Below are 16,654 nucleotides of genomic sequence, written 5' to 3'. Positions count from 1 at the left end.
ATTGCGCAGTATTATCAGCATTTAGTAAATCAGAAAATGAGACAGAAAATGAAGTGACTCACTCAGAGACACACAGCATAACTATTGTACAGCTGTAATTTAGAGACAGATAAATCTATGTCAGAAGATTGACAACTGCACCTTCTTTCTTTCTCCCCCTTCCAACTGAACGATTCTGTCTTGCTGATAAAGAGCCACTGAACATTACAGCTACAGCAAACTGCATGATGTCTCTGCCTCTTCACCTTCTTGCAGGTGCAGCTTGATGAGTCCTGATATATGCAAAATGATCCATATGTCCACCCAGCTTCTTCCTGGACACACAGAATCTCATTAACTTCTTTGTGACTACACCATAGGCACTAACAATAATATAGAATATTATTGTAAACTACGAGTGAAGCAGCTGCAAGTAAAAGCTCACCCAGGAGAGCCTGGAACTCAATAAAAATTGCAAAAAGTAAATCAGGCAGGAGGAATTAGTCTGTATTTTCCTCAATGATAACATTGCTAGACTGTTACTAATAACTGAGTGTGGCAAAGTGGGGGTCCATGACCAGCCACAGTGCTGGTTTTCCCCTCTGGCCTCTGGGCATGCCACCCACCTGCCTTCCATGCCTTATTGTTAATTAATTATGTTGTAGGAGGGAGGCTGCGCATTCTCACCCTGATTCCAGGGTGCGCAATCTGTGGCTCCATTCCTCCCCTGCACGGCAGCCCAAGCCTCGCAGATATATCCAGGTGACAATGCTCTGGGCCTACAGCTGGACCAAGCTTAGCCCTCATTGTCAGGCCACAGATACCTGCACGTTCATACTGCCCTCCTCTCACTAGGGCCTCACACACTACAGCCCCTCTCACAGGGTCTCTTTCATATATTAATAACTTATACTGCCTTGCTCCCTCTTGGAACGGGCCCCTTTTGACCCATAGGCTTTAGCTAGCTCATACCTTGGGAGGCAGACATACTGTCTTTTGAGTTTCTCCCCTCTAACCTCACTGGGGTAGTGGCCAGCCAATTACCTGACTGGGTCTAAGCTTGCTCTGGCATCTTGTGGGGGCAACTCTATACATTCAGACCTACTGGGCTCCCAGCCTTCTGGTTTTCCCCCTCACTGGGGCTCCACCACATCTCACACAGCCCCTTTACTGAGGCCACCCCCTTACTGAGTCTTCACATTTCTGCCCCTTCACTGGGGCTCCACACTGCCCCCTCACTGGGGCCATGCGGCTTCCCTCCCCAGTGGCCTCAGGTGGCCACAGCCATGTCTGGCCCCCACCCTCGCTCCTCAGGGTCTTGCACCCCACAGGGCTCAGGTGGCTGCGGCCATGCCTGGACCCAACTACCTCTGATGTTAAATGGCCCATCTGAAGGTGGGGTCTGGGGTTAAGGCACCCCTACCCACCTTTCATCAGGGTGGTAACTGGCCTGGCATTTCCTGGGATCGCTTGCATCACTGAAAGCCCCACCTGGACACCCACTCCTGGCAGGGTACAGTTTTAAGTCATGCCCAGGACCAGGAGGCTCTAAACCATCTCCTACAGCTCCTGCTTTTATCTCCAAGATGTTGCATGCAGCCTTGCAGCCAGGCAATGTTACTGCCTGGCCTGCCAGCAGTGAACTGCTCTATTTATATAGATGGCAGGATGTAAAATGACCCCTGCAATCAAGCACCTGTTGGCTGCTTGGCTCTGCTCTTAAAGTAGCAGGCACCAACAGTGCCCTGCCACATGGAGCTAACTAGTTTAAAGCAAGGTAAGTTAAGATACTCTGTGGGTGCTACATGAGATGCTACATCACCATTGAAAGTGATGGGGTTGGAAATGATCCACATACCATGTGGACTGTACAGTACCAGTGGTTACTGTACAGTTGTTTATTACTTGCTAAAGCAATTGCTAAATAACTGTGCAGTAACAACTGAACAGCTGGGCACACATGTAGACGCACCCACTATGAGCTATATCTTGTTTACTTTTCATGTGCCTAAGTAGCAGGTACATAACCCCATAAGGGCAGCTTTTGGCACTTATGAACAGTTTGTGATTCTGCTTTGCTTGCACCAGACTATGCAAATTCTCAGTAGGTCTCAGCTAGGCAGCTACTTGAGAGAAATAGGTGGGCATGTAACACTGAGGAAGTCCTAAAACTTTAGTTTCAGAAAAAGCTGACCAACCAGTAGTTGTTGGAAGAGAAGAGCTCTCCCACATATCAGTCCAATATTCCAGTAGTTAAGAACTTGCCCAGGGAGCTAGAGAACTGGAGTATAGCCGTGACCTCACTCAAATGGGTTTGAACCCTTGTTTTCTGTTTTCTAACAAGGCTGGCTAACCACCAGGCTATGGGCTAGGCATGGCCTATACCTCCATAGAATACTCTTCTTGAAGCTAGCCTACTGTGCCTCATAAATAACATTAATTAGATCAAATGAATAAAAAAAAAAAGTGGGAAATGTTCTGCTACATTGGGTTTAGAGGAACAAGCTAGTATCCAGATCCCCCTCCCATCCAAGGTAGCATCCATATTGTTCAGCCATTCAGCCACTTAGCTGTTTTTTTTTCCTCTTCTGGTACCACCTTTTTTAGCTCTCTAGTAGGCCAGATGCAAGAGAAAAGTTGAAGTGGTTTTTAGATAATGCCTAATTGGTGGCCTGGTAGTTACAGCATGTTGCTGAGACACAGGTTCAAACTCTGTCTGCGTGTGTGCATCTACACGTGTAATTAGTGCACCTGAATAAACTCCACTGCACTTCATGCCAGAGTTTATTGCTCCCTGGTGCAGCATTTACACATGCACCTGGGATCACAGTTCATTGAGCTGGAGCCGCACAGCCCCACTTGGCAAGGGGCCCCGGGGGTCAGCCTGCCAGCCTGGAGCTGCTCCACCCTGGCTCAACATGCTGCAGAGGGGTTGGCTGGAGCACAAAGGTGCCACAGTGTGGGGCTAACCAGCAGGCAGCCCCACTCTTTAGAACCTGTGTGCCCCAGCCAGCTCTGGTCACCATTTACATGCACATTTTGGTGCACTAAACTCCACCATAGGATAGTTCTTGTGTTATGCAGTACTATCCTACAGCAGAGTTAATTAGTTTACCCTGGTCTAATAGCACTGCAAGTGTAGACAATGATGCTTCACTGCAGAGCTAATTACTCAACTCCACAGTAAATGTACTTGTAGATGCCCCCCAGTGAGGGATGACCTAGTGGGAACTGTGGTCTCCCACTCCCTGGGAAAATATCTGAACACTAGGCTTTTTAGATAAAAGGTGAGAAGGACTTCCTTCTCCCTTTCAATAGGTATGCATACAAAGCAATCCTATTTCCCAACCTGTGTATAGGTGCCAAAAACTGCAGTTAAGTGGCTACATGCCCACCATTAGGAATATGAAATGAAAGTAGGATCTGGCCCTATGTGCATACTGTAGGTGTATGTTAAACACACTTTAGTAATCATAGAATCATAGAAACTAAAGGTTGGAAGGGACCTCAGGAGGTTATCCATCCCAACCTCCTGCTCAAAGCGTTATGCCTGATAGAAAATGTGCCTAATGCAGAATCCCTACCAGAAAATATAATGGTAGGCATTCTTTATAACAAGTGATTGGCAAAAGTTTAATTTTCTGGCAAAACCAGCAATCAAAATAAGCCCTTAGAATGACAGAAGGTATCCAAAATTTCTCTAAGGACTTGATCCAAAGCCCACTGATGTCAATGAGTGTCTTTCTATTGACTTCATTGTTCACTGGCCATTTTCTTCTAAAAAATAAAGTAGAAAGGTTTATAAAATGAATCACCCTATTTTTATGAGTATCAAAAATGTCTAAGGTACTAAAAGGGGAGAGAATTGCCAGGGGTCAGATTTGATGATCTGTTCAGATCCCTTCCAACCCTACTAACTATGAAACTATGAATTAGGAGTGAAGTTGGGATCACTGAGATAAAGGATAGTTTGTGTGGGGGAGAAGGAGGGGCGGGGGTGATATAAGAAGCCAGATACAGAGGCAAGTTTATTAGTTCCTTTTCTATACACTTTCCATTTCTTTCAACAAAGGAAATTCAAAACCAGACACAAGTATGTTGGTTACCATATCCATGAAAATTATTGCCATATGATATTAGTGAAGGAAATACTTTATGGGTACAGTTAAGAAATATACTTGTATTAGTTTCTTAGCTCTGTAAACCTCACTTTTTAAGACATAATATGTGTATAGTGTGGAATTCAGATAAAATCATCCAGTGGAGCTATAACCATGCAATCATTATCACAGTGATGAATATGTACAGTTGTATAGACAGCCCCAGTAAGACAGTGGAAGCACTCATGAACAAAAGCTCTCCACTCTAAGGATTAGACCAACTAGCCCATTGATACATAGTATTTCACCTCTAAAGCGATCGATGGCAAAACTATGATATGCTCTTTAATACCATTAATTTCTGTTGGAAAATTAAATGCTTCTTAAGGATTATTTGGATTTGGCTTTTCAGCTTCTACTTTGGTCTATCTCTTGTATATATTTCCATATCATTTTTCCCTGAAGAAATGTGCTATATACTCACCTACAGGATTATATTTTCTTCACCTGATCTCCTAGAATGATAGAAAAAGAAAACTGTAAAATCTTTAAAGCTGTAGAAGCTTTATTCTTTATAGCAAGAAAGAGCTTTTAAGGCTGATTTCAAAAGGTGCTTAGGTGCCAAAAGAAGGATGTAGGTACCCAGTCAGATTGTCAAATATGACTAAAGAGATTAGGTTACTGATTTCAATGGGAGTTTAATACATGATATGCTTAAGTCATGTTGAACATTTCCTCAGTTTCCTATCCATAAGTCTATACATATAAATATTAAATATCATTAAAGATATGGACCTCTATTAATTTCCAGACAGCAAAATATTTCTTATTTCACTATTCTTTCATTCCTTGGAGATCTCAGAACAGCAGTGACTGCCTATGCCTAAAGAAGGGTGCTTGTGCCCGAAAGCTTGCAAAGAACCTTTTTCCAACTACTCAGTTGGTCTAATAAAAGATATCACATCTACCCAAAGAAGCTTGTCTTCCTAGTTCACGAGCTGTCAATTACTCTGTTTAATTAAACAAATTAGCGTAACTAACATACAGTCTACAGGTTGGTCATTATTTGTTTTGTTTGTATGCTTACTTGCTGACTTTTTAGGTAAAATGCATATAAATAACTGATGTTCCTGGTATCAAGAATCCAGACACTTTACATGATATTGCTATCAGATATAGCAGTACACCTACCTGTAAAAGTTGCAGACATTCAAAGTGATTCTGGTGAAAACCAAAGTACAAGCCTGCACAAGCTCCTTCCCTGAATATAAAGGTTTTTAAGATGATGCAGGCATTTTATTCATATACAGAAATACTGGGACCTTGAAATCCCTGAAGATTCTCCCCCATTGAAACTGCTTGGCATAACATGCACAAAACTAAGCAATGGGAAAAAAAAGACTTTTGAAAAATGGTTTAATTGAACTATTTTTAATTAACTTCATGCTCAGCATGGGTCATGTCTAATTCTTCACTTCAGGGTTACTTGGCTATTAAAAGTGCTTGATTAGTTGTAGAAGGCTGGGTAGATATACACTGTGTAGACTAACTAAATATGATAGCTAACTAGCTAGCTAGCAAGAATTACCTGGGTATGCACATAAGGTCAAATAGATTACAACATTTTAGCTACAACTAATGGATATTACACACCACAGGAGGAAAGTGCTCCCTCTGTTTAGCTTAAATGCCTAGAATCGGGAGGAAGGAAGAGAGCAAGGTTCTAGATCCCCCTCATCCAAAATGGGTTTTAACGTCTTTCATCTACATGTACTTCATAACAATAGTGTTCTAACCATGAGAACACAGGGTAAGCATTAGAGTGCAGTTACACATTACCTTTCAAACAAGTTTAATGATCTTAACACAGCAGTGTCTCTAACCTAAGGTAGGAAAAGATGTTTCGTGTATCTGCTGAACATCTCAGAGAGCATGTCTACACATTCAATAATGTGCTTTAGGTTATGCTCCTTAAATCTAGTACCTCCATTGTGAAGTACTAGAAAAATGCACACCAACCTATTTTAATGCACATTAGTGAAAGAGCATGGTTCCTGTGATGCTTTAATGTTCATTAAAATAGGCTAATGCGTATTAAAGAGCATGTATAGGTGCACCCACTGATAAGAAGTATAAAGTGCTCCATCTAGGGAGGAAAAACCTGCAACTAACTTAAGGGCTCAGTGGTGCTATGCTAGCTAGCACCACATCTGAAAGGGACCTAGGGGACCATAGTTGACTATAAAATGAATATGAGCCACCAATATAATGCTACGGTTAGCAAAGCAAACAATATGCTGGCATGCATCAACCAATGCATCTCGAGCAAAACTAAGTAAGTTATTCTCCCACTCTACTTGGCACTGGTGAGGTCGCAGCTGAAGTAGTGCATCCAGTTCTGAGAACCACATTTCGACAAGGATGTGGAGAAGCTCAAGAGAGTCCAGAGAAGAGCCACTCATATGATTAGAGGCCTGAAAAGCAAGCCATACAAGGAAAGATGGACAGATATAGGACTATTCAGCCTCAAAAAGAGAAGACTTTGGGGGGATTTGGTGGCAGTTGACAAATATATCAGGGGAAAGTATCAGAGGCTAGTTGAATAACTATTCACCAAAGCACATTGGGGAAAACCAGGAGCAATTGTCATAAACTCCTAGAAGAAGGTTTCATACTGGATATAAGGAAAAATGTATTCATGGTTCATGTGACCAGACTCTGGAATAGACTCCCAGAGGGATTGGTGCAGGCACGTACCTTGGATATCTTCAAAAGGAGATGGAACGCACACCTTGCTGGGGTTATTTGGCTCTGGGCAATCTTTCCTGCCCAGAACAGGGGGGCTGGACCCAATGATCTCACAAGGTCCCTTCTAGCCCTAAATTTCTGTGAATCTGTGAATCCTCTTTAGGCAAGGATTATCTTCAGCTGGTGTTATGTAGCACATGTAGTGGGAAAGTCTGTTTCACAAGGCTAATACCTGCAATATGTAGTTCTCCAGTAGCCTGGGAGGTTTTCCTGCCAGTCTCTTTCCCCCCAACCCCATCCCTTCCACATGCACAAAGACTATCATCTAGAACTCTACTGCCAGCCAGGGACAGCTGAGCAGCTGCAAGTAAGTGGGAAAGGGGTGAGTGGGGAGTGGAAAAAAGGGCAAAAAAGGGGGAAGGAGGGAACAGATGGGAGGGGAGCTGCTGGATAGCCCTGGGGCCCTGTGGGGGTGGCAGAGGTTCAGTCCAGGTGGGCGGGGGGCAGGGGAGCACAGGGGGGTTGTGGCATACAGGGAGAGGTTCAGGCTGGATCCAGGTAGTTAGGTCTAGTGGGGCCTGATACCAGTTTGTGGGGACAGCCCATTGGGCAGGCAGAGCATGTGGTGGTGGCAACCCCTGCTATCCTGTAGGGTTTGCCCACTCTGCTTGTTACAACAGTATTGTGAACTATTTTATCTAATGAATATTAAATGGAAGGTTAAATGGGAAGTTCAGTGGCATATTAGGTGAGAAGGGACATTTAGGCAGTGGCTTGTAGTTAAAATGTTATGATGAGAAGCAGGTTCAAACTTCTGTGTTATGAGGGGTTGTAAAGCCTAGGTCTCCTGTTTACTGGGGAAGTGTCCTAACCATTAGGATATCTGAGTTCTTTTCATTTCTGGCAGGTACATATTCATCTACCATGTTCAACTAGAGTTGATATAATAGATTATAGGTACTAGGGTTACTTGGTCCAGGTGGTTATGGAATCTGAGATAAAAAGGTAGGTGCATGCTATCCTATGGAAGATACATTGGAAAGATCTAATATCTTGCGATTCAGTGGCTGTTGTCTTCCAGGGACACAGGATATATCAGGGACAGGAAAAGCACATATAAAGATGTGGTATTTGTACGTAATTTTTTCAATATTTTATTCCCATGATTCCTAAACTGGTACTCAACCTCCAAATGACTTAAAGCCAAATCTGTTTGGAACTCAGAGGCATGTATATGTAGGTGACCTAAAATCTACCCAAATCAGCGGGAGAATTTTCCTATTTAACTAGATGCATATGTCTGAAGTCCCTACAATGGTGAAATATGGGCGTCTCCAACAGATAATCCAGAAAGGCAGGAGGCACCTAGAGTTAGTGAATAGAAAACACTGCATATGGGACGTGTCCAAACTTCTGCCCCTCTCCACAGCTTAGGCATCTGAGTCACACAGCACATTAGTTGTTTCTGTAATCCTGCAGTACAGAATACCTAGCACTGCATCTGGATATAGGCACTACAAGGGAAGTGGTGCTCCTTTTTTCAACAGTGTAATGGTTAGAACAATAACTCAGGAAGTCAGAAGGCTGAATACTAACCCTTGCTTATCCTGGCAGAACTTTCCATAAGAGGGATGGAAGACTCTCCCACCCAATGTATTCTATAGCCTGTTGGTTAAAGCAGCCTCTGGAAATGTGCCTTCACATTCTCTCAGGATAAGGAAGGGTTAGTATTCAGCTTGGATTCCACTTCCTGCTCCCAGGGCTTTTTATGCATTTCACATTAAGAAGCCATTGGTTAAAAATGAGAAATACCACTGCCAAGAGAGAATGGAATCCAAGATATCACCATTTCCATAACTAGTAGGTTATAGAGACAGCCTCCTTTTTGCTTACTCTTCTTCTGTCTTCACAAATCTGGCGCTCTTGCCTACAGACTGAGAGAATTTGAAGGCACATCTCCAGAAAGTGGTCCTTACCAACAGAATACATTGGGTGGGAGAGTTTTCCACTCCTGTTATGGAAAGTTGTGCAAAGCACTTAAAGTTATAGCATTATCAAGGCTAACAGATGTTCAGCATTTGATGGTGGCAGCTGAATGCCTCCATAAATTGGTCAAGACTAGGAGGCAGTGGGTACTGTAGCCTCCTGTGGAATCAAGCCAGCTTGATTGTTACCCAGCTGTTCCCTCTTCCCTACCTGCTGGCTGGCTGCAAAGAACCAGCCAGGATTCATTTCCATGTGTGGGGTGGCAGTTGAAGGCATCGTGAGGGCTGTGCCCCCTCCCTTCCTGTTCAGGGAATCCCCACCCCCAATCACTGCCCAGCTGCTCACTCTCCCTGAGCTGCTAGCTGGCTTCACAAGGAAGAGATTCTCTGCTTCCTTCCTGTGGGAGACCATGACATGTAACCCTTTTAGAGAATTGTATACAAGTTCCCTAAGGAATTATGATTTAGAGCACCTTCATTTACTACCTAATTTAATGAAGGTTACTTTTTCACATGATTGGCCAATTTTAAAGTGTGCTGCAACTGTGCATGTGTGTTATGACATGTCTGTAGACTACTTGTAGAAGCCAGATTGCATGAACAATGTCACTTCTGTCTACACCCTTAGAGTCTCTTGAGCACCTGACATATTATATTCCTCGCCTGATTAATGTGTTAATCATGCCATAAACAGCAACCAATCACATGTACACTGACATAAAAAGGCAAATAAGCCACAAAGATATCACTCAAAAATGTGAAACATCTTTGTAGCTGGTTTATATTGTGCCATAAATTGAACATGTGGCATATCCCCTTATCCTGATACCAACAATTAGCTAAGTATCACCACCACAACCTGGGCCTCCCCAAGTCTGGAACCTGGCTGTGGGCTATCCTGGTCCCAATGCTGGCAAACTGCTGATTGCCCACATCAGGATGTCGCTTTGCCTGGATTTGACATCTTAAAGAACCTTGTTCTGCAGTCTACGATCTTGAGGTCTCCTTAAGTTGTCAGGTACTGGGAAGACTTAGGGCATGGGGCAGTTCCAAGATCTAGCACATAGGCCTCCTCTGCTTGATCCTAAGGATTAGACAGGGGACAGCTTGGGTCTGAACTGGGAATGGGGCTGTTCAGTTCTGAATCAGCTGAGTTTCAGGGTCTAGCAGGGGGTAGTCCAGCACACAGCTCCTTGGTTCTCAGCCTGTAGATCAAAGGGGTCAGCATGGGGTTCTCTACTGTGTAACAAACAGAAATAACTTTTTCTTGGTCTGGCAAAGAGTCAGAGGTGGGGTGCATGAAGCTGAAAACTGCAGTCCAAAAGAACATGGCAACAACCATCAGGTGGGAAGCACAAATGGAGAGGCTTTGCATCTGCCTTGAAAGGGGCTGTTCTTAAGGATCACTGAGACAATGTGTGTGTACAAGATGGATATCTCCAGGGTTATGAAGATACCTTTGAAGATTCAGAATACAAATACAATTACCTCACTGATCCTCATGGAAAGTTTAAGCAGGGGAATCACATCGCAGAAGAAGTGGTTGATGACATAGGAATGGCAGAGGGTCAGTTGGAATGCATAGCTATTATGTATCATTTAAATCACAAAACCACAGATGTAGGAATCAATCTAAAACAAAATCAGATCCTAATATGAAGATCCTCAGCTCATCTCTCATGGAAAACAATATACTTCTGCTATTAAAAATAGAGACAGTATAAAGATTTTTCCCCCCCTTTCATTTCTGTTTCTATACATGTTGCTTGCCATTAATATTTGACTCAGTACATCAGTGGAACTGGTCATGTGCAAAATCTAAACTCATCCTTTGGGTGCGTCTACTGAGGTGTTACCAATACCTAACAATAAGGAAGCGGCTTGTCATAGGAAAATAGTTTGAGAAAACAGGGAAACCAGAGCAAGGGAAGTTGTTGGCTATAGTTTCTACCATCAGGGCTGTTTTATGTATTTTACATTAGATAGTCAGGAGATGGGGAAAGAAACCCTAATGGGAGAAGAGAGGGAAGACCCAGCTGCATGCCCTAAATGCTAAGCTATTCAGTCAGGGATTCTGTTTTTTGGTCTCTGTTTGGTCCCATGATTTTTGCACTCTTGGAAGCCCAGTGGCCCATATGCAACAGGAGAAGGAAGCAATCTGCCTGTAACTGCGTTATGACTTGGTGACTTGTTCACTTGATGGATGTGGGTTTAAATCCCTTGACCTGCTGCTTTCTGATTGAGTATCCTAACTACTAGGATGCACCAGGTCATGAAATAGGGAAGTGAGATAAGTTCTAAGGCCTACCTTGCCTCTGGAAGCTGAACTTTGTATTAAATATGATGCTGTTGGTGTGCATTAGACATCACTGAAGTGAACCTAAGGGACTGGACTTCTGTGTGGGTTCTAGGTCAAGTGTTGATACTAATGCACACTGGCTGCCTATACATGTGCTCATTTGTGTTCTAATTAGAGTGCTCCAGTGTTGCCTCACTGTTGTGTGTATTAAGTCTCTGCACATTTTTAAATGTTTGCAGAGACACTTTAACTAGACCCCATTGAAAGAGCTTTAGATAAAGCATCCCACAGCCATTTAAAAACACACGAGGGCTTAATACATGTGATGGTAAGCCATTTTAATTAAAGCAGCTGTCCAGGAACGGTTGCCCTGAGGGGTCAGGCCGATGCTCAGGATCTCAATATTGCGCTGTTAGACAGGAAGGCATGGTGTACAATTGCACATACACAAACACACAAATCAATTAGGTGCACACATACACATCCAAACCAGTCTAGGCACATGCATACCTATCACTAATTCAAGCACATACACTGTACACCCCAGAAGTTAGACACAGATCACTAATTTGTATATCATGGACACAATGCCATATATGTATACACACACACACACGTGCGCACATGCACACTGGGGCAGGGCAGTGGGAAAGCAGAAAAAGGCAGCAGAAAGTCACAGGGAAAAGGCAGTAGATGGCACATGAGGCTGAAAGGCAGCAGGGACAGCATGAAGGCAAGAAGAGGCTGAGAGGTGGCAGAAAAGGGGAGATGGAATTGGGAGGGGGGGTCTGGAGCTGAGAGAGAGAGAGAACGAGGCTGGAATTTAAGATAGGGAAGGGACTGGGATTCAGTAAAACATGACCCAAGTCAGGGTTGCAAATGACAGTGGTTTTATTAAACAGGGGAAATGGTGACACAATGTCTTATAGGTTCCCTTGCACCCCGCCCCCCCCCCCCCACACACAATGGCAGCAGGGGTTAGAGAGGCTTGGTACAGGGGCTGAAGTCCACTGAAGTCCAGGAGGAGAAAGAGAGAGTCCAAATTGTAAGAGGAGGTATGTGGGTAATATCTACCCATCCAGGCTGGAAAAGGGTCCTTGTCCAGTAGGTGTTGTCCAGAGGGAGGGTCACTGGCAGGGCCTCTGGGTGGATAGGTGGTGTGGCGTGGTGCTGGTCCAGATGAAGAGGGAATCCCACTGGGTCTGTCTTCACTGCCCCTTTTTATAGGGGCAGACCTTGTGTGACCCTAGTGACAGGAGGCATGCCCAGGCAAGGGTCAGCCCCTGTTGTACAGAGCATGTGTGCTCCATACAGGGATGTGCAGTTTCTTGTGTCTCTCATGGTGAGAGATGCTGGTTCTACAGGGTATTTTGTTTTTCAAATGCTGGTCTTGTCTCTGTTCCTGGGTGAGGTCCGTGGTTCCTGGATGAATCAATGCGATGTGATGGCCCAGTCATTACAGGCCATTCAGTAGAAGCCTGCTACCATTGCATTTCAGTCATTCCCAATCACACTCATTCATCGGGGAACCAATTTACATGGGAGGGATATGTGACTCATACAGTTGTAACACAGGGGATGCCCAGGCAGAGGACACAAGATGGAGACTTGACATGACTTTGGTTCACTTACAAACACAGGCCTAAACCATACAATATCCAATAAAAATGAATACAAAAATGATAATAATACAATATACAACAGTAAAAATCAATACAAACCTAATAATAATACAATATACAACAGTAAAAATCAATACAAACCTAATAATAATACAAAATAAAACAGTGGATATCCAAAACTGAAAACTTGCTACCAAAATAAAAATGTTTAAAGCTTATCCTACATCTTAGCTTACTTATACCAATATATAGGGAATAGAGAGGGAGAGAAAAAGTCAGAAATGGTTGGGAAAGGCGAGTGAATGCAATAATAAAGAAAAAAAAGAAGAAAAACTAGGGGTTTTGATACAGAACCACTCTAATAAAATGCCTCCCTCCACACCCTGAGTATGTGTATAGGGAGCCCTTATCTCTCACAATGGAGCTTAGGTGGGAGCTAGAAGCCTATCTGCTTGGGTTCAATTGCTTTTAAGCAGGCCCCTAAGTTCCCAAGTTAAGACACCTTAGGAGCTTTACAGTCTAAAATATACATGCCAAATGAGTTTTGGGACTGCCCTAGTGGATATAGTTTGGATTGCTTATTGGATCTTAGTTGTCTAAATTCTACTTCAGTCCTGTTTAGGTCCCTAATTGCCTAATCTGGATTTTGACCCCAGTAAGTAAATTCAGTATAGAATGTTATCATTTGCCTAGGGTGTTTTGCTGTTTCATTGACCAGGTGTCTTTCTCTTTGGTGTCCATCACTGTAATATCTCCTGGCTACATTGTCACTTGGTCTGTTTCCACTCAAGCAGGAGCTCATTTGATTACTATCCCGGCTAGCCACATGTTCAGTCCTGGCCTGTAAAACTAAATGTGGGTACTTACCCATTTACACTTCCAAAGTTGGTATGGGGAAGAGTAAGGAGTGACCTGGGAAGATATATCAGAAAATGTGACTCATCTGTCTCACTGCTACTGCTGGAGTTGGGCAATTTATTTCAGTGCTGGACCTAAAGTAACAAACCCACCCTCTATTAATATTTCAGTAAGACATGGTTATGATTTAAACAACATTTGGGAGAACACAATACCTGGTCCTGCTATATCAACATTAGAAAGAAGGAAGAGGAGTTTATTTTTGTTTTTCCATATCGTTTTATTAAGTGCAATCACCTTGAAAATACTTTCCCTCTTATTAATCTTTTCAGGGCATTCTTAACTTCTTTATTCCTCATACTATAAATCAAGGGGTTCAGCATGGGAATCACTACTGTATAGAACACTGATGCCACCTGGTCTTGCTCTGGCAAGTAACTTGTATTAGGGCGTAAGTATGTAAATATTATAGTCCCATAAAATACAGTCACAGCCATCAAGTGGGAGGTGCAGGTGTTAAAGGCTTTGAGTCTACCTTTAGTGGAGCGGATCCTCAGGATGGCAGCCAGGATGCACAGGTAAGAGAAGAGGATGATGCTGAGGGAGCCAATAGAGGTAAAACTAGCTAAAATACAGATAACGATTTCAGCACGGGAACTATCAGAGGAGGAAAGGGCTAGTAATGGAGGGGTATCACAGAAGAAATGCCTGATGATGTTGGGTCCACAATATGATAATCTAGTAATAAAACACAGAGTAATCAGAGCATTTGTGAAGCCAATGAAATAGGATCCAGCTACCAATGGTACACAGGTTTTATGGGACATAATTGCTGAGTACAGCAGTGGATTACAAATGGCCGCATAGCGGTCATACGCCATTGTGGATAGAAGGAAGCACTCTGTGCACACCCAGGCAACGAAAAAATACATTTGCACAAAACATCCAATGTAAGAAATGTCTTTGCTGTTTGTCAAGAAGTTCATCAGCATCTTGGGAGTCACAACAGATGAATAGCAGATATCAACTACAGACAGGTTACACAGGAAGAAGTACATGGGGGTATGAAGCCGAGAATCAGTCCTGATCAGCATGATGATCCCAAGATTCCACAGGACAGTGATAATGTAGATTACTAGGAACACCACAAAGAAGGTGCGCTGCATATCTGAGTGATCTGAGAGTCCGATGAGAATGAACTGGGACACCCTGGTACAGTTTTTCTCTGCCATGCTCTCCAGTCTCCACTGAAGGATAAGCAAACGTAAGATGACAATGCATAGTTGGTGCACGTTCTGTGTGAAAATAAGGCACTCAAGGTCACTTGCACATATTTTCCCACACAATTCTGAAACATGGTCTGATTTATGTATGTTTACTGAGTACTCATAAAGAAGTGTTATGAATAATTCTGTTTGTTTTATTTAAAATGGTTTCTCTATTTACTGGAACATGGCAAAATCAGAGTGCTCAATTGTGTATATGTAGCCTTTTGGTGCACAATAATTTATGTTTTCAAAAGGTTTCCCCAATGTTTCCATTATGTTCTCTAAATGGGGGTGTAGCAGGACTGGCGCGCTGGAGCCTTTCTGTGGGTGGCTCCGCCTTCCTGTCTTGGGCTAACCGCTTGCTTAGTTTCCTGCCATGCCTTGATCTTAATTGATTGAGTGATGTAATTAGCAGGAGGCTGCCCACTTTATATGCCCGGTGTCGGGGGTGCTACCTGTGGCTCCTTTTCCTCCCATACACCACAGCCCAAGCCTAGCAGGTGTTACTTGACACGGTTTGCCCTATGTCTTGGGCTTCTTCTTTACTTCTGGTGCCCCTCTCTGCCTCCCCTCACTCTGGGGCTTCTCACTGCCCCCTCTCACTCCGGGGCTCCCTGCTGCCCCCTCTTGCTCTGGGGCTCCTCACTGCCCCCTCTCACTCCAGGGCTTCTTGCTGCCCCCTTGCTCCGGGGCTTCTCGCTGCTCCCTCTTGCTCTGGGGCTCCCTGCTTCCCCCTAGCTCCGGGGCTCCTTGCTGCCCCCTAGCTCCGGGGCTAGGGCCAATGTGCCCCCAAACAATGCTGCGCCCTCTCTGCCACCAGGAAACCCCACGCTACCGCAGCATCCCTATGAGGCCTCCTCCACCCCTACTAGCCTCACCCGGTCCTCCGGTTGGACAGTAAACACCAAACACAAAACACAAATCCCCTGGGCTATAACGTAAACTAAACCGCCCGGTCAAAAATCCATCTTCTGTCCCTACTGGGGTTTTCCTCCACCCAGTCTCATCACGCCGCAACTGCTCAGGCCATCCGGCTTCCCTGTTCTGCTGGCTCGAGTTCCACCTTCCTTGGCTGCCAGAGGGGAACTGCCCTCCTGGCCTTATGCTTGGGCTTAAGAAGTGGCCAAGCCCTGCCCCTTCCTGTCAGCTGACCCCCTTGGTTTCCCTGGCAACCAGCACCTGTGCTGCCCTGGTGACTGGCAGTTGAATCTCCCCCTCCTCACTACTAGGGGTCTGTCCTGCCATTCCTGCTTTTAGGCGCAGGGCACCCGCGTGCACTGCGACAGGGGGATATATACATGGTTGAGAAGTAAGTGGGTGGGAGGCTTGGTGTGCGAAGGGACATGGACATGGATGAATGTGTGGTTGCAGAATGCATAAGTTTATGATTGAAAGGTTGATTCTTGATTTCAGTGGAGTACTTTACTACCAAGCTGGTATTTTTTGTGTGCATGCCCTGCAGAAATCATGGACACCCTCCAGCTAAGGTGAAAAATCCCCATATAATTACTATTTTCCAAGTTGCTAATAGGAATGTACAGATATTTTCTGATAGGAACATCTTATCAGGTAATACAAGTTCCTTAAAACTGGGACCAGGGATAGTGGGAGCACCTCAACAGTTTCCTAGCAAAGCAGTGAACCTGACAAGCTCATCAAATTGACAGAGCAGCTGCTGGGTCAAGGAGCGTCTGGTAATAATTGGACCAAAACCAAATTTCAAAACCCCCAAATGTCCTGGCAACCTCCAAAATCCTGCTTGTGGGTCATCTCATAGAAGCTTATTCCAGGTCTG

The 16,654-nt window shown here is 44.2% G+C and overlaps 1 protein-coding gene across 1 annotated transcript; it reads right to left on the bottom strand.

Annotated features, from left to right (window-relative positions):
• Positions 1 to 13,884: 13,884 nt before the first annotated feature.
• On the bottom strand, positions 13,885 to 14,823 carry LOC149871184 (olfactory receptor 8I2-like). Its single transcript, XM_090034865.1, has one exon. It carries the CDS (start codon positions 14,821 to 14,823, stop codon positions 13,885 to 13,887), a length of 939 nt encoding a protein of 312 aa, XP_089890991.1.
• Positions 14,824 to 16,654: the final 1,831 nt, after the last annotated feature.

Source organism: Crocodylus siamensis, chromosome 2 (assembly GCF_052110815.1).
Source record: "Crocodylus siamensis isolate JL-2025a chromosome 2, ASM5211081v1, whole genome shotgun sequence".
Lineage (NCBI taxonomy): Eukaryota > Metazoa > Chordata > Crocodylia > Crocodylidae > Crocodylus > Crocodylus siamensis.
Note: the sequence above shows the minus strand (reverse complement) of the source record. Positions and strands in the feature narration are given on the sequence as shown.

Coding starts and splice junctions, on each gene's coding strand:
- LOC149871184 (XM_090034865.1), bottom strand. CDS start 14,823: ATGGCAGAGAAAAACTGTACCAGGGTGTCCCAGTTCATTCTCATCGGA.